Below are 19,556 nucleotides of genomic sequence, written 5' to 3'. Positions count from 1 at the left end.
GCCAGAAAAGGCCAAAAAAGAAAATGATCCCAAATTAAGCTCAGAATAGCCAAAAACGCCTTCTAAAGGCCAGAAAAGGCTAAAAAAGAAAATGATCCAAAATAATGCTCAGAATAGCCAAAAACGCCTTCTTAAGGCCAGGAAAGGCTAAAAAAGAAAATGATCCCAAATTATGCTCAGAATTGCCAAAAACGCCTTCTAAAGGCCAGAAAAGGCCAAAAAAGAAAATGATCCCAAATTATGCTTAGAATCGCCAAAAACGCCTTCTAAAGGCCAGAAAAGGCCAAAAAAGAAAATGATCCCAAATTATGCTTAGAATGGCCGAAAACCCCTTTTAAAGTCAAGAAGAGGCCAAAAAAGCTTAGAGTCGTCAAATACCCTTACTGTAGGTTGAAGAAGAAAATGATTCCAAATTAATATCAGAAAATGACTTCTAAATGCCAAAAAAGAAAATGACCTCAAACTTATCACAGAATGGCCGAAAACCCCTTCTAAAGCCCCGAAAAGGACAAAATATTTCCAGCAATTTTCCAAATTATAAAAAGAAATATTGGCAATCCTACTCACAGCAGATTACAAGCTTTTCAGAAATCCTTTACCTTCTAGACATCAAAATAGTCTAGGCTCATGGAAACAAACATTAGTTAACCTAATGGGATGGAAAGTTTCTGTGTAAATAGTTTTTAGTGGTAATTATAGAGAATATCACAGCAGATGGTTGATGTCAACTCATGGGGCCCGTGCTAGGCACACACGTGACTGATGCATTGTGCACGGAAATTCGACCTTGGAAATTTTCAGCAAATTTCACTGCTGTGCAACGAAGTAATCATGATAACTGACAGATCACAAAATTGTTTATCATTTTATCTTTCCAACGACGTATTGAATATTGCGATGCATCTTGTGGTTAAACAGCTCAACAACGATCAAAATGAAATAGAAAACAAGCAAGTAAAAATAAATCACACACAAAGAAAAGAAGTTGTTTTCAAAACAATTTAGGGCTTAACCAAATATAACAAAAGAAATAGAAAAAATCAACAGTTCTAGAAAATTTCATGATTCGTGCATAAATTACAAATGTTTTTCTAACCGTTCCACAATTAAATTGTGTTCACGATCATATTTCTTCAACAACATACGAAAATGGAAAACAATAAATCTTGAAAATTATGACGGCCTGACGCCGGCCCTGCTCGAATTCTTCCGCCGAGGAACGCGGCTCTTCAGTCACCAGTCAACGCGAACTGAACTTATTTTACAACCCAAGAATGACATCAGACTAAAAATTTGCAACCAGAACCCCGGACTTGATATGTATGGGTGCTAGGTAAACACAGGCCAGGTTGAAAAGAACGTTCATCAAAGGTGTTGCGCTCACCACAGACATAAACGCCCCGCTGCCTGCTGCTGCTGCTGCTAAGCTAAGGGTAGTGTGTGAAAGGTGATCTATTTTTGGTTGATGCTAAAAATACGAACCGGGCTGTGGTGCAATGTCGAGGTTTGTTTATTGTTTTGAGATTTGCCGAGGGTCAATACATCGAATTGCGCTCAGTGAGTGAGTTCACTAGCCTGCTCGGTCGGTAGCGCGGCATTCACGACCGTTTTTGTGCAACGGATAAAAGCCATCAAGCTCCGGCGTGAGATCGCCTTGATCAGAAGGGAACACAGAAAAAGGTGTGCGATCGGTTCGCGTGTGTGTATGCATGCTTCATTCCATCCAACAGGTGGGGAAAACCTGTACGCGAATCATGCTTCTTCGAGCAAAGTCGGTGAATCAGTGGTGAGCAGGCAGATAGCTCTAGAGTGGTGACAGTGACCTACGGGTGGGTCACGTACTTGCGCATTAAGTTGGAAAAATCTGGCGAAAAATAACCCGAGAGTGTTTGAAACACAACACAGAAGGTGAAGTGAAACCGGTGGTGTCGAATTTGGGTGAGTTTAGTGGGGGGAATTAGTGGAAATTATCGATTTGAAAATTTGTCATAGTCACAGTTATGAGATTAACGCCATTTCACCAATTACCAACACAAGTTTGTGAAGTTGACTCGGTGGCCAAGCAGAAGTGAAAGAGATGTGGTGGACGGCAGAAACGGACGCAAGGCACGGCTGAGATCTCACTTAAGTAATGCGATTAAGCTCAACTCTCCACCGCCAACCGCGCGCACACACAGAGTAAACACACAGGCGATCGGAATGACTGACTGACTGTTGTTAAGCCACCAAAACCGGAGTAGGAAAGAAGTAAGGGTCGGTTGATGACTGAGCCGAGTTTCGCTGTGCCTGCTGATCGTTGAGAGTTGAGCTTCTCAGAAGGAGAAGGAAACTCGTTTGGGAACCGACCGAAGCATAGATAGTTTAGTTTGCGCGCTCGGCTGTATCAGATGTGAAAACGTGTTGAGCTCCGTTCGTTCGGTCGTGTCCAGCTTTATGAGCCTGCTGCTGCCTGAGGCTCCGGGAGTGCCTGTTAATGTAGGGGAGTGTTATGCTGCCATATATGAAACGAAAGAAGAAGAAGAAGGTAGAAATAAAGCCCACAAGAAGAAATAAAAATATACAGGCGAGGGTTCGAATGCCGGCATAGTGAGGAGATGAATCAACGCCAACAAGCGACTGCTGACGGGATTCGGTGCGTATACGGTTACTCTACGGTTTCTTTTCACCCCTCTTGTGCACTGTTTGCTGCTGCTGCTGCTTCTGCTACCTTCCCAAGCCCAATCATCCAAAGCTATAACGACGGCGACGACGACGACGACGACGACAACCGACTTGAACTGTGTGTGATGTGGTATGGTATTACCTGTTAGCTAGTGGCAAGTGACACGTTTTAAAAAATTTTCCTATTAGCGTATTAGATTTAAATCACAGAAACGGATACAAATCGATTGGATTTACGAAGTGCAGTGTAGAAGTGCCATTACTGCACAAAGCAGAGCTTCCATCGAGGGCCGATATTTGCGCAAAAGCCCAAAACTGTGCTATTCAAATTAAATTTACCACAGTCGAATGTGAAAGCCAAACCCGTAACGCGCTCAAAATGAGACAAAGGATACTAAGCAGGTTGCAACTCTTGGTGCCTTTTTAGGGAGCTTTTCACGGGAAATGTTTGAAAAATTGAAACTACGGTGCATGGCTTGAGCCTGCGAAGAAGAAGCAGAAGCAGAAGAAAAAGTTAACGTGAAAGATATTAAATAGGCCAGTGACTTTGTTAAACACTAACGTAACATGTACAGTCACATCGATACCAGTTTGAAAGGAATACTTCAGCCTTACACAGAGTGAAGAAAAAAGGTACGTTTTAGTATTCATATGTGTTCACAACAGCCACCAGAAGAGTCAAGAGAGTGAAATAATTATATTCGGTGTGTATATCTTATAAGGGGAAAAAAAGAAAACCAACACCACAACACGCGATGTGGTGGCCAAGATGAGAGTTGTTATTTTTCCGTCTTTTTCACTCGCGAGGCTTTGACTAGCGAGGCAGCAGAACGTAGCCGATCCTAACCTGGCAAAACGAAAAAAAATGAACGGGCTTTACTACGCGAGAGATCCATGACCCCGGCCCGTAGAGTTAAACGATAGCAAAAACCTTCTTACCCTCTACGACAAGGTCGCGGAATTAATCAGCGCTTATCAAAGCGTGAAGTGCGAAGCCATCCACACAATCTGGTTCATCACTGATTTTTCACGGTCACGATCGGTTGCTATTGTTGTTACTTGGGGGTGGAATGGTTTTTTTCAGGCGTCATCGCCTTCGTTACTTGGAGACACGTATATGTATAACCAGAAAAAAATTGTTGACCGGCTAATAAATGAGCCACCATCATTTCGTATATTCAACTTCAAACGTAACCGTCATCTAAAATACAATAAACGAAATTGAATAAGAGGGAAATGGACTGCAGTAGCACAGCGCACATCAAACAAAAATGTGTTACTGTTGCTCTTTTTTCACTCTCTTTCGGCGCGGTCCGATTATTGTTATTGTTATTATGTATCATGTTTGTATCTCCCCATGCACAAATCCACGCACGCGGGCTTGCGCGGTGTGCAATTAGGTGATTATTTTTGGAAAATTAGCTAAAATCGCCGCAAACATCATCGGTTTTGGCCGAGGAGGGGGGAGGGGTGGTTCCTAATTAAGTGAGTTTGATTTGAGGCAATAAACAGCCGAAGGCGCGGTGTGGTGTTAATTTTACACTTTACGCCCAATTGTGTTTAGTTGGTAGTGTCGTTCCGGGAGTAGAGAGCGACTCTTGTGCAGCACTTGCAGGGATTGATCGATCGATTGGAGGATAATGTGGTTAATTGGAGGATTTGATTTGAAGATCAATCCGGCCGATTAGTTATTGGCAAATGCGATAATGGTAATTTGATTGTTGCACGATAATTGTCAAGTGCCAGCGTGCTGCTTGTTCGTCGGTCGATGCTCTGCTGTTGGATAAGTGTGCGTTTAAAGTTGCCAAGTTTCCCCAGGAAGGTTCATTTCCGATAGTTTCGTTGTTTAGCGAATCCATGAAAAATTGTAAATTCGTTTAGAGTGTAAATAAATTCGGTAATGATAATCAGAATTCTAACAAAAACACAGCTTTTGTGAGTTACCACAAACATTTGTTCTTAACGGTAACGAAAATAATACACGTTTACAGTGTCCACTGGGATTAAACTTCAATAGAATCATAGACTATTCAATGCCAAGTGCCTTACGCATGGGTTTGTTCTCAGGCTCGATTCACGCCCTGATGAGGCAAGCTATTATAAGCATGGGTGCGGGTTTGAGTTATGCGCCCAGGTATATTTTAACATGGTGTAGCACTGCAAAGCACTGATTTTCGGTCACATGCATTTTACGGTCTGCAAAGGCTAATTAAAAATGATTTAAATTGTGTGTATTCGAATCAGAAACTGATTCAAAATAACCTAAAAAGTAATTCTGCGTTTGAAAAAGACAGAAAAGTCGTCTGAAATGCATTTCAATGCTAGAAAAAATCAGAAAAAAAATCTAAAACGCTTCAAAACTATGAAAGCATTTCATAGGGATCTAATTATATTCACAGATTTTCAGAGGAAAAAAGCTAAACTCTAAAAAAATAGAGCTGAGCATTTTGAAACATGCGGAAAATTCAAACAAATATTTAAAATTAGAAAATCCTCCTAAATTTATCATCAAAATCAGGATATTTCAAGAGCATTTACAAGCATTGAATCATTTTTAATCAATGCCCTACAGTTAATTGCACCGTAGTTTATTACAAATGTTGTATTCATACGTTGTTCTGCTAACGATTCTCTAAGGGACCATACTTAAATGACGTAGCATTTATGGGGGGAGGGGGGATATCATCATTTTGTGACAAGCTGTGACAAGGGGGGAGGGGGAGTTGTAGTAAATTCGACGTAGCATTTTTTTTAGAGACTGATTTGTTGCAGAAAAAAAAATGTATTCTAAAAATACATTAAAACATTGCTCGCAGTATTGCAGCGAGATCTGTCGAGATGTTTTTATCTGTGGCAGTCTGAAATCTTCTAAAAGCTCTGCTACATAAACAATCACTTGGATTCCCAAACACACAATCTGTTTTGAATACAAAAATCGTTGCTTTTTTGTGGCTTTTAATAGTGAGAATTACAAGATACTCGTTCCATTTCCGGAATAGTTTCTGTGTTTTCTGCAGACATGGATCATACTAACACCTTTACTCTTTGTACCAAAACACAAGCCCTTCGAAGCAGAAGATGCAGTCACGAGTCTATAAGTTGTAAATAAATTGAATTAGACACGGTTTTTTTTCAAGTATTTTTTGTATGTATGTTACTACAGTCAGGTTTTTATTACGTACCTCGTAAAAAAACCGCGTTTTTCGAAAATCCACGTGAAAAAACGCGCTAATTCAAAAATCCGCGTGAAAAACCGCGTTATTCAAAAATCCGTGTGAAGTGAACCAGCAAGAAGGGCTTAGAAAAAAAACCCGAGACGCTCTAGAACAGCGTTTCTCAACCTGGGGTACGCGTACCCCTAGAGAGCTTTCAAAGGGTACGCGAAAGGAAAATCAGTAATGGCAACCAAAGCAATTTTTTCAAATTACTTTATTTGTTGTTCTAACTTGCTCTTAAAACATGCCTGTAGCAATCAAACAAATCACAGTTCAATTCGAAACCTGAACTAGACTACCACTACTCTCTCCCACTCTGCGAGAACATTCCAAGCCCGGGGGGTACAATTGATTTGGAAAATATCGCCAAGGGGTACACGAACAAAAAAAGGTTGAGAATCGCTGCTCTAGAACCAGTATTTAAAATTGTCCTCTTTGACGGTCATTCCGGATCTTTCGGGGGGCGGTGGGTATTTTTTGGGCTAAGTCTTCTACTAGATAAACACTTAAACGTTTCTGGTTCCAAACCCACGTTAATTCGAAAATTCGCGAAGTTTTTGAATTAGCGCGGTATCGCGTAAAAAACCGCGTTAATTCAAAAATCCGCGTAAAAAACCGCCGTAAAAATCAGAAAAGTCCTAACAGTGATTACAGATTGAGCTTAAAATCACCAAAAAAGCGTTCCAAGATTAAATAAAGAAAAAAATCACCGAAAGTAAATCGCCTGAAAACGCTTCTCAATACCAGAAGAGACCAGTAAAACTGTTTGTTACGTGGACAGAAAAATCATCATTTTAGATCTTCTCCGTTCCCCTTCTTCTTTCTGTTAACGTGGACATTTTTTACAAAAAAAAAAAAAATGAAAAAGTTTGGTTCTGTGATTTTTTAGTGATTAAGTATGAAAAATTTCAGCAAAAAATAACAATAATTATTTCAGATTCACTCCAAAACCACCTAGCCCAGAAAAGCCCTGAATTAAAAGAATCCCATCAAAACTCCTTAAGCCTTAAAGGGTTAAGGAAGGGTTAAGAAGAAATAATAACGCAGCAATAGAATTTACCTATCATTCACAAATGGAAGCCGATAGACATTTTCAAAATTTTCATGCATATTATTAGAAGCATCCCAAAGTTCACCTTTAGAAACCAGAATAACTCCAGATTACGCTGGAGCATTCACCAAAAATGTTTGGGCATGATCTCAAGTTTTACTGAAAATGACTAAAGGCGTCCAATCGAACAAAAGAACAGAACAATTTTAATTGAACCAAAGCGCTACTAAAAGCTGGAAAACCTAGGAGTAATGTATCCTCAATTGACTGGAAGCACTTTGAAAGCTTACAAAAAAAACAGCTTAAAGGCCACAACAGATATTAGGTCCTAATTGAAGAAAAAAAAACAAAAACAAAAAACATTCGAAGCAGCAGAGAAACACTCTCAAACAAAAAAAATATCATTTTGAAAATTGATCTCAAATTAGTATTTAATAACTTAAAAAAGCAACTAAGCAACCGAAAAAATACCAAACTCAAGAAAATACTATATCAGATTTAATCCAAAATGAATAAAAATGAATAAAAAGCCTAAAGCATTTGTACTCCGAAAGACAGTCAAAATATAATATGATCAAAACTTAGACAAAAAGGGCCGACTCATTCAGGTACCTACAAAAGAAACAGAAGAAATTAAAAATTTGTCTTGAAATATAAAAAAATTCTCTGAAAAAACGTATGAAGCAAACAAGGTATTCCGAAGTAATTAAAAACCTAAGAATGCTCCTGAAATCGAATCAAAATATAAAGAAAATGATCTCAAATTTGGTTCAAGTTATTTAATCAATTCTAACGAGAGGAAGAAGCCAAAAAGAAAATAAATCAAATTCAGCCAAAAGAGCAAAGCAAAATTTATTCCAAATTTGCCAGAAGTGGAATGGAAATTTAGCTCACAGCCTCGTTGAAAGTGCACTTAAAGAGTTACAACAAAGTTAATGATAAATGATTTCAAATCAATCTGAAAAACCTAACAGTACCTCTTCTAACAAGAGAAAACAAAAGAAAAAGGAATATGCTCTATTTTACCTGAAATTCTTAAGACCTTTTAAAAATGTCTGAAGAATTTTTCCAAAAAAAACGAAGAGGTCACGAATGAAATAATTCCAAGTTTATTTAGAATACAGCTGACAACGACTCTAAAATCAGAATATCTGTAAAATTTTTATGAGTCAATGTTTTTTTTTTTTTGACAGACTTCCATCTAAAACTGAATTGATCATTTTTCCTCATAAGGTTGGAACTTCTTCTCTCCAACCACACAGGGAGGACTTTGAGCACTCTACTTCTTCTTTGAATTTATGATAAAAAGCACTCGTAGAGCTTGGGATTTTTCGTTCTCTACTGATTGTTATTAAGTAAGTTAATTGTGGTATTATCTCCCTTTTCTTGGCAAGTATGTCCAAATTCCAAATATATATCTCCATCTCCACAGGAAGCTCTTTTTGAAATTGACCACACAAAATAACGAATTGATTGCGTTGCACTATAGTCCAGAAACCAAATGTATGGGGAAGTTCGGAATAACAGTTCGAGAGTAATATTTTAGAAACATTCCTTTACAACTTATTTTCATGTTATCGATAATTGGAATGTCCACAATTTTCGAAGAAATTAGAAGTCTAACTTTTTTCATCTTTGTAGATAGAGACAAAAAAATGTCCTGCAAAGTTATAGCCCCATCATGTTTTTAGATCGATGTTTTTTCTATCTTCGAAAATACCATTTTCATTTATATTGGAAAACACCTTTTTACTTCATTTCCATTTCACATTGAAAATAGGGCAACTTCTAGAGCTTTTGACGACAAACAATATGCATTGCTATAATCGATTATATCTCAATCGTGTTTAAAGTTATAAATATTCATAAAAAAGTTATAAATATTCATAAAAAAATTTCATAAAAAATACTCTCTTTTCATGTATGTGTCGTTTTTTTTGGGGTGAACATAAAAAATATCTCTTGGCTTTATTTTGAAGAGCATATTTGACTCTTTATATGAAAAAAAATTGAAATAAAATTTATTTTGCATATGACACATTCTCTGCGAAGGTACACCAACAAACCAATTTTTGAGATGCATATTTCAGCAATGTATATATTTTTTCTAGATTCTATAGTGTTTGAACCTTCCAAAAACGTAAATGTCAAATTTATAGTAACTGTGTCCAAAGAAACTGTAGAAAACTAAATGCAAAGTTCAGGTAAAATTAACAAAAAACAAGCGTTTTCGGTTACATATTTTTTAAATGGTTACAAATGATCAGGAGTATGTATTTATAATACATTTTTTATGTTATATGACTGTGAAATAAGTGCTTTATTCGATGCCTAAATGGTTTTGAAGTGAAATTTCAATGGGAATGGAAACTCCTTACATTTAATCAAAGTAATATTTTGTTTTCTCTTTATACTCAAAAATACCTTTAATTTGATACTAAAAGATCGCAGCTAGGTTGAATACAACTTGAGTTACAACCGGGTTTAGTTTGCGTTGTAACGTCACGAAATTTTTTTTCTCCCATTATATAATATTCGTCTATTTTTAAAAACATACTTGATGCGTCTAAATTAGTTCACGTTACATCTGTCATGTAACAGAGAGTGAATTTTGTAAAATGGATTAATGTTTTTAATTATTAAACTGTGGGTCATCCATGAGTAACGTTAAATTCTAAAAAACTCTAATATAATTCTATTATATTATATTACAATGCATTGCGTGAGGGGGGATTGAAAATTGTCAACTTCCGCGTTACGTAACATGTAAATGTTCCCTAAGAAAAAAACTATTGAAGCAAGGTAACCGTATTAATGAAATGAATACTTCGTCCGCATCGCTCAAGCCAATCTTCCGAATGTGATGGTTATCGCAATTACGGGACGTGACATCACCACATTTAACGATGAGAAGAACATTTTTAAACGACCAACGACATATCGTGGAATAAGTCAGCTATTTATTTTTGGGGCAAGTCTAGATGAAAAAACCTTCAGAAGCAAAAATGCACTCGAATTTTCTCGAATAAGTAGTGTGAGTTGTAAAAAATCAAGGAAATATTACGGGAGCGAAAAAAGCTAAAAAGCGGCATTTTTGTGTTATTACTATAATTTTTGAAAGGTTTCTTGTATTTATTGGAACTAAGGACACATTTATAAACTTGTTTTTGATATAAATGCTGAATAAACTGCTAACGTACTCAGACATTGTGAAAAAACTACATTAAAAATAAATTTAATATGTTTTACACATAATGTCATATAAGACACTTTTGAGAATATTTATGATATATATGTCACTTATGAAAAGAATTGATATGATCATAACTCACATTCCTTCACTGAAAAAATCTCCAAGTTTAAGTTAGGTTCTGCATTCCCAATTAAACGACAAAGTAAATTTGTTACGTAGTTTATGGATAACCCCACAAACCAAGTGCATAAAGTAGAAGTAGAAATAAATAAAATCAGATATTGAACTATTTCATATTAAAATGTCTAAGAAATATGTGATAAATAATGATTATCGACTGATTCATATTTTCGTGACGTCACAACGGAGGGAGAATACCCCTTGCTAAAAAATGAGCGTTGTAACGTCACGAAATATAAAAGCTTCTCAAACATAGATGTTACCAGTTAAAGGCACTCTAAACATGGCAAAATGTTCGATTATTATTTGTTATCAAATCGTGGAAGAAGAAATTGTTATAAAAGGCCAAAGAATCAAATATGCGTATTTTTCAAGGTAAAAATGATTATAATACTTTCGAAACAAATCATAGAAATCCTATACTGAATCCTGAGTACGCCTTCATTGAACTTAGTCTTGAGCTGTTTTTCTCGAGTCGGTTCTTACACCCGCTGCTCGGGCTCCATTTTATTGTTTGCCACCGAGCATTGATCGCAGGATTCTACACTCAAAGACCCCTAGCACTCGTCGATCTGCTTCCTTTAATGCCCACGATTAATGTTCGTAGATCCCCATCGAAAGGATCAGCATCCAGTAGAGCACAAATTTCGTGCGTATTTGTAGGCTGCGAGACCTAAGTTAGCTACACAAGCCGTAATAAGTACTGTTCGTTACCGCAAACCGTCTCTTCCCCTCGCGGTTTGTTTCGTTATCCCACGTTACGAGATCATAGACAAATTCATTAACCACGCCGTGTTCTTTCTGAGTGCCGTAAAGGCCTCCTTCACATGGAGTCGTTAAATTCGTTGCGAAGCCTAGAAACATGTGAGACTTCTTGATGATGGTGACGCTTTTCTGCAGGTGATCTTTGTGTAGCATCTTCATCACCACCACGACGTTTTTAATTTCCTTAAACGTATTGAGATATTTTTCTTGAAATAAGAATTACGCACGTTGTGTGCGGAGATCTTGGAAATTGCTTATATCATTGATCTTGTAATAATATTTCTCAACCGAAAGAGGATTAGGTAGACAAAAATAAAACAAAATAAAATCATAAAGCGAATGACAATGTGCATCTCTTCGATGCGTGAATGTCAATTGATCATCTGTTTTTTGTACGAGAGCCGACGGTCGTTCTTCATTTACGAGCGAAAGCCTACTGCGACACACACTAACGTGCTTGAGGAGAGCAGTGGAGCTTCTGAGAGATAGTAAATTGAAGTGAGCTTTCTCACACACAATGAGTGTCTCGAGCATATATCAAGATAGGGGAACATTTGGGTAGGGAAGTAGATTGCGTTTGCTTTGGATCTCGAAACTGAAAAAACCTGGCGCTACTCCGCATTACATTCTTCTACGAGAAAACTCAAGTTGTCTCTGTGGTATTATCTCAGCAGTGCGCACTGCGGTGTGTATTCTCACTAGAGTGATTAACCACTCTAGTTTCTTCGCTCGGCTGTGGTGTAAGCAACAAGTGAGTTAATTTTTTCTGCAAGCGACAGAAGAACAGAACAGAGCGGAAGAAAAAATGTGTGGTGAAAAAAAATGCTACATGCAGCTCGCATACCGGAGTGTGCGGTGAATTTTACTTCCGCTATTTTCTTATACTGAGAAGAATATCAAGCCTGCACGTTACAAGAGTACCAATATAGACAAATTCAGCAGTTGCGTACTCCAGAATACTACGCACTAAGAAGCAATATGGGGTTTTGAGAGCTTAAATATCAGTAAAATTGGAGAGATGGCGGCGGAAAAATCCCAACACAGAAAATGCTTTTGCAGTGATGATTCCAATATGTTCATTGAATTCCATCTTTGGAATCAATGGTAATTCCCAAGTTGCATTGCTTGTTTAGTAGTTAACACGCATGTCGTTATTGCACCAAATCGTCAAAATATTCATATCTTTTTGCAACGTCTCACAGTCTGCCAAGGATTTTAAATTATCAGCGAGGGATAATTTGCTCGACGAGATCAGTGCCTACAGATCATTAACGAATTTGTTGAATATTAGGGGTCCAAGCACACTGCCTTGGGCTCTTGTGAGCTCGTTCCTGTTAAACCTGTCAGTAAATGTGTTCAACAGCACTTGCAGACGGTGGTACTCAGTAGAATAGTGATGTCGTTGAAGTACAAGGCAATCAGCAAAAGGCCCAGACTTCTGCCTTGAGGGACTCCGAAATTGTTGCTAAATGCACGTAAAACTTCCAAATCCAGCTTCATACGCAAAGTGCGGCCGGAGAGATACGAACTATGCTATGAAATAAGTGTCACAGACCCACCGAGTATAATGAGCTTATGCAAGAGCATTCTATGATCTACTGTGTCAAAAGTCTTCGTCTTTGTGCAGAGAAATGAAAAAAAATCTATCTACTTGCAAAGGTGGAAAAATTCAATTGATCGTTTTTCTTCATAAACCTAGAGCTTTCTCTCTCAAGTCAACCAGTTATTTCATAATCATTTGAAAACTCATATTTATTTCAACAAAAGGTAACAAAACGCTTTCAAAGCCAGAAAAGGTCAAAATAAAAAAACGCAATGAATTCAATAGCCCACTGTTCAAAATCGATGAAAACGCAATATGAAAGCTGAAAAATACACAAGTCTCATCTAGACCTGAGGAATGTGATTTAAGATAAAGAAAGATAGAAATATTGTCAAAACGTTCGCAATATCAGGAGAACTCAACAGAAAAATGATTCCTCTTTGAACTTAGAAGATCTGAAAATTGTTTCAAAACACTTTAAGCAGCCAAACAATGAAATATTAGGAAACTGAATTTCTATAAAACGCATAAACGTTTTGAAATTAAGTTTAGAAAGATCTAAAGCGCTTCATTGTTAAATAATGAGTAACAATTGATCTCAGACGACATTTTTAAATTTAGAATTTCACAAAAAATAATTAATGATAACATCCAGGGCAATACATTGTAAATACATAGTTCTGCTAAATAAAAATCAATTCTGCCCAACCATTTTTTTCTGATTAGGTATAAAATGCTGCAAAGGCTTCAGCTCATGATGGACAATTTCGTATTTTGTCGCATAATGTCAATAACGTGCCGAAACGAGTCTGCACTAAACTCAATTGCAGTTCCGTGTATGTTTATTCAACTAGAATAATATATTCGAAGCTTGTTCAAATATTGTATTTTCAAAGCGTGATGGAATAATTCTCGCTCATCACATGCAAAAATATTTGACAACCAACGAAAGAAACCTTTTCTCTTTGGGTAGTGAACTTTGAAGCGCTCGAGCTTCCCTGATCTATTTTTTTTTTCGTTTTGCCTATTGATACGAACACTGCGTGGACTTTGTACCTTCACTACGTGCGGAACAAAACAAAAATTGACCGCTTTGTATGCTTCGGACAACTTCCACGCTGATTGAGCAATTGTTTCGGGCAAAATTAGCGCACAATATGATCAGAATCGGTGGCACTGTTTTGTCATCAAAGTGTAAAATCAATTTCACAGCTTAGAGCTATTGGAATCTTTCGACTGACATTACCTTGCAACCGTAGAGTAAAGGCTATTTTTTCCCATTCGTAACGGTGCTTCGATCGCCATTAATGACCAAGTAGAAAAGCTGGTTTCATGCATAAATAAATCTTTTATTTAGCTCACCGCAGCAGCAACAGGGGCCAGCACCGGTTTCGTGGCGCGCGGGGCCGTCGCCCAGCAAAGAAAAACAAATCGACCTATCTGAAACTCGGTCTGCCAACGGCAGCATTAAGTCGTACCACCCTCAATATCGTCATACATACGAGCCGTAAACTTATGCGCAAAATGAAAACATTCTATGCTGACTCTCCCCTTTTCCGCTCGACTCGACTCGACGGGTACAAAAATTCCGGCTGCTTCTGGCCGCCACCACCATGAGCCACCCCCCCCCCCTCACTCGTCGTTGCATTTCCAGCATCAAACAGGTTCCCTTCCACCCATGCATTGAGTAAAAAAACAGCGAGAGATGTGTGTAGTTTTGTACGTACAAAATGTTTGTAGTACTTCTCGACGCTTGCAATCAAGCGACATATTAACTCTCCGCGCCCCTTCCGGTTCATTTATTTACGCGCTACACTGAGCAGCATAGGGGAGGGACGCATTTTCGAACATGTGCTGTATAACTAGCGGCTAGTGGTGCTCAAAACCGGATGGGCAGATCTGTGTGTTTAGTCTTTTTCCGACTGCAATTTAGATCGCGTTGCTGGTTAATGGAATTAGTTTTTTTCTTCCTTCTACGCGAACTGGTTATGTTGTAATTTTAACTTTTTGCCGTGTCGTGTCGCTCGTTTTTTTTTCTTCTCGCTCGCATACTCAAGCGGTGTATAGTGTGTCGTAAGTTGCGCGTGGATATAATTTTTGTTATGACAGACATCAACTTTCTTCGGTATTTAATGAGTAATTCGAGTGTTTTGATGGGAGTACGGTGAAATCTCGTTAACCCATTCCCACAGGTGAAATCATTGAACAATTGAAATTTGACCACACTTTTGAAGTAAATTAGTACTTGCACAAACATTGAATCATCTGAATTTCAAATCCAGTAATATAAAATTTTTGAACTCTAGGATTCTTACCTATCCCTAAGATTCATAAAGTTCAGATCAACTGTCTCAAATTTAAAAGCCGTTGAAAGGTCGAAAATCCCAAAATTCTTCATCCAAATTTAATGCGGCTCGGTTTAATATATCAATTTCCAATGTTTTTCGTTATAAAAATCCTTAAATATATTCTATTTTGTCTAAAATTTAACATTTCTCGGATTTAAAAATTCAAAACCCATATTGCTACATTTCAGATTCAATGTAGCTTAGATCAGATTGTCTGAAATCAGGGTGGCGAAAACCTTGAAAAACCTGGAAAATTGAGGAATGCCAGGTAATTCATTTTTCGTTCAGGGAATGTCAGGGAAAATAAAAAAAAACAATCAGGAAAAACTGTGCGAGACGATTTTTCCAGCATTAAGAACCAATGCGGGACTTCTTCTGTTTGATTTCATATCCAATCGTTTTTTTTTATTCAGCGAGATTTCAGAGTTGCGTTTACTTACATTGCACAATTTCGACAGTTTTGAGTTTCTGAGTCATTGAAAGGCTCAAAATCTGTTTTTGGAAATATTGAATGGTACTTCAATCCACATCCAGCTTACTCCAATCCAAAAAAAAAAATCAACTAAAAATGCTTGAATCCTGATCATTCAAAATTTATTTCCAAATTCAATTGCCAGAAAAAAATTTTTAAATTCGTGAATCAATGATTCGAAACTTTTTTAAACGTAAATTTTCAAATGACTGAATCTCGAAATTTTTGCATGCCCATAATTTAGATATACTTGAATATTTATTTTCCCACAGAACTCTCGAAATTTCGAAAATTAAACATTCAGGAATTCCTAGATTCCTGAAATCCTGAAATTATTGAATCTCACAATCCTTAAATCTTAATGTCAAAAATAGGTGAAATCTTAATCTTCTGAAATCCTGAAGTCAGCATTATTTTTTTGTTTAGTTAAAAAAATCGGTAATCAATAAAGATTGAAAAATCTCAGCCCGGAAATCCTGAAATATGAATCTCTTAAAACCGTGAAATTTATTATCGAAATCTTACAGTATTCAAATGCAAACCTGAAACTCAATGTGGACTTATGGAAATCTAGAATCTGAAGTTAAAATAAGAAGATTGAAAAATCTCAAGTTCCGAATTGGAAAAATTAACAACCTTTAAATTTGGAATTTCCAAATAGCAAAAACTCTAAAAATCCGAAATCTCAAAATTGTTTAATTCTATAAACTAAGCAATTTTTCTCGTAATTTTCTAGTATTTTCTGCATTTTGCAATCGATTTGTTACATTTCAAAGGTTTCAAATTTCTGACAATGTGCGACTACTAAAACTTTGAAATTTTGATGCAGAATTACGTCTTACGGCAACATTATAGGGGTGAAAATTGACAAAACGGAAAACCTCTCGATGGTTTCATAAAAATTGTCCGTTTTCAAATGGTCAAAACTCAGTGCGGAAATATTTGAACTTATGTTTTTACCAGTCAGAGCTGCAAACAAGGCCAAAAAATAGACGCAACTCACAGGTTAAGTATAAATAAAGTTAAATCAAGTTAAACACGCAGCCGAGGCTTAAATATATAAACGATTTGACTACTCGTAAACGTATTTGTCATAAAACATCTCCTCCATTGGGAGTTTCCTTCTAAAGACTAGAAAAAAAGGTAGCAAACAAAAATTCCACATACATTACGAAAATTAAACACTATTTGACTATTTGACACACCAATGGTACTTTTAAGCGCCCCAAAATCATTCAACTGAAGGAGTTTTCATTTCTCTGCCACTCGTCAAAACGTGATGTGAACGAAATGTGTGAACTTACATACAGGACTTCAGCTAATCTAGCTTAATTTGAATTTGCTTAGTGAAAAATAATTCCAGAATATATTCGCCGTTTTCTTTGAAAGGGAAATATGTTAAACGCACTGTTAATCATGCAACCTGAAATCTTTGATGGAATATTTGGTTACTGTAAACTCAATTTGGTTCAAAATATGGCGTCGAAAGCATTGCGCAAGGACATTGTACAGTTCTATGTACTGCACGAAAACCCGGGCTCAAAGTTCACGGTAAATCATTTTGATAGTGAAAATGTTCCGGCTTCAACTACGTAGATTCCCGGGTCGATTATTGACTCAAATGAATACCAAAGTGCATCTGCTTTAAGCACTGGGATGCTTGTAACCAGGACAGAAATTCACTAATAATAATAGGACTAGGGATGATGCAGATACCTTGGTCAAACAAATTTTCACTGAAAATAAAGTTAAATCGACTCCTTTGAACCCTTGCTAACTTGAAAGCTGGTAGGGACGGAATTTATCCTGTAGGGTAAAGCAGTGCTAATACACATTCTAACACAACTCTTTTATTCAAGTTTAACTCTGAGTTATATTCCGGAAGCGTGGCGCCAAGTACGGGTTATCTTTATTCCTAAGGCCGATAAGAGGAACATGTACCTGTATGTTTTAAAGTCCTGTAATCAAAACTCGCGGAAATGGAGTCGAAAGAACAGCTCGTGCGTGATAAAATCTTGCGCATTTATCACGAGAACAAGGATCTCTCGCATCGTTCCATCGCTAAAACGTTGGGAATCGCGAATTCCACGGTGTCGCGAGTGATTAAGCGGTTCGTGGAACGATTGGCCACCGATCGGAAGCCCAGAAGTGAAGGAAAAAGTATTCCGTACAACACCAAAACTCACAACCGCGTAGTTGGGGCCTTCAACCGAAACCCGAACGCCTCCGTTCGGAATGTGGCTAAGAAGCTTGGGCTTCGAACGTCCAAGGTACAAAAGGCCCCTAATCGCGACGAGAAGCAGAACAAGTCCGCCAAAACTCGTTTTGTACCTCAACATGCTGACGAAAGTTGAATGCTGCATCATGGACGACGAAACATATGTGAAGGCTGACTTCAAACAGATCCCCGGCAACCTGTTTTTCACGGCCAAGGATAAGTTCAGCGTTCCGGAGCATGTCTGCACTCAGAAGATGTCCAAATTTGCGAAGAAATTCCTGGTTTAGCAAGCCATCTGCACATGCGGGAAGCGGGTGCACCTTTCGTGACCCAGGACACGATGAACGGACAGGTATACACGAAAGAGTGCCTCCAGAAGCGGCTGCTTCCTCTCCTGAAGGCCGACACCGTCCCAACAATCTTCTGGCCGGATTTGGCCTCATGCCACTACTCCAAGGACGTGCTGAAGTGGTATACGGATAATAAGGTCAATTTCGTGCCGAAAATGTTCAACCCTCTCAACACTCCGGAACTCCGCCCCATCGAAAAGTACTGGGCGATTATGAAGTAGCACCTTTTTGAACAACCTAAGGTAGTGAAGACAGTCGAGGAACTGAAGAAAGTATGGGTTTACATGCAAAAAACGGTTGATTCACAGGTTGAGCACAATCTTATGGCCTGATTAATTGATACAAATAGAAGCAGGAAAGAGTGTTTTACGGATCATCTTCATGTCATGCTAAATATCGATGCCCTAGTCATTGTTGACTACCAAGCTGAAGTACAATACAAAGAGAAGTGGTCCTAGATTACTCCCTTGGGGAACATCGAAGGTGCTTGTAAACCTTCAGAATCTGTAGGGTCCAACTTTCATGCTCAGAATTCTGTCACAAAGGTATGATTGGAGCCGTGTATCCAAACGGTCAGAGACAACCATTTTCAAGAGTTTTTTTTTATTCTCGCTTGTTTTCCGTCGGTCTAGTTCCGCCACTGTTGTTGTACCAATCACCGACGCCCAAGGAGGCGACTCCACCCAGGACCCTAACTCACGACCCGTTGATTAACGCACCGGCGCCCACGGCTTTACTTCCTCATGCGATGGAAGGCGTGATCCCCGAGATTTTTCGCCTCAGAAAATCTCCCGGTATCGGCTAGGATTGAATCTAGAACAGTTTGGTTGGTTGTGGGTGAATCACACCACCTCACATCCATCGACACCTATGTCGGCGGTGGGATTCGAACCCAGGCGTCGAGTGTGGTTGGCGGAGATGTTACCAACCACGCTAGGCCCCCGCATTTGCAAGAGTTTGCCTAGTAGAGTTCTTCGGTCAATTTTTTCGAATGCAGCTTATAAATTCATATATACAGCATCAACCTGTTTTCCATTTTCGATGTCAGAGACAAACCTGAGGATCGATTCAACCAATTTAAACATGATAGCTGGTAACATCTTGTCTATTTCCTTTTTTTATATCGAAGCAATATGCGAGCTTTTTCAAAGTAAATTGATGGGAACTAGCATAATTGTTATAAGGATAGGTTAAATGTTTTTGCTAGTAGTTTTGCGAGCTCATTTATGCATTTTTGAAGAAGATAGCAGGTATACCATCAGGGCCAGGAGCATTAGATCGCAGTGGTCCAAATCTTACAAAAAAGATCTAAATTTCCGACAACGGATGACAACTAAAATTTTGGAATTTTTTTGATGGTCTCATACTCAACAACAAACATGCTCAGAGAAAAATGGGAGTAGGTTTATTTTCTTTATGACAGTATTTTTTGTTATATTTTCGCATGCTCAGTTCTGTTCAAAATGGTGTCGAAACAAGAAGCATTGTGCAAAAGTTTACATTAACCATTCTGAATTTGAAAGTTTTCCCGTTGATCATCACTTGCGTACCTAATCCCTC

General features: G+C 38.0%; 1 protein-coding gene across 13 annotated transcripts in view; it reads left to right on the top strand.

Annotated features, from left to right (window-relative positions):
- The first annotated feature begins 1,625 nt into the window (after positions 1–1,625).
- Positions 1,626–19,556, top strand: part of LOC129719072 (uncharacterized) — a 53,373-nt gene continuing 35,442 nt past the window's right edge. For 4 of the 13 annotated variants that reach the window (XM_055670440.1, XM_055670448.1, XM_055670449.1 and 1 more), the window contains exon 1: positions 1,945–2,632. In XM_055670440.1, the coding sequence (XP_055526415.1) occupies positions 2,595–2,632 (38 nt within the window). In that variant the 5' untranslated portion in view covers positions 1,945–2,594. The other 9 variants (XM_055670455.1, XM_055670457.1, XM_055670456.1 and 6 more) reach the window with 4 other exon arrangements.

The sequence above is a fragment of the Wyeomyia smithii genome, chromosome 1, assembly GCF_029784165.1.
Source record: "Wyeomyia smithii strain HCP4-BCI-WySm-NY-G18 chromosome 1, ASM2978416v1, whole genome shotgun sequence".
Lineage (NCBI taxonomy): Eukaryota > Metazoa > Arthropoda > Insecta > Diptera > Culicidae > Wyeomyia > Wyeomyia smithii.
This window is presented reverse-complemented; position numbering and strand designations above follow the sequence as displayed.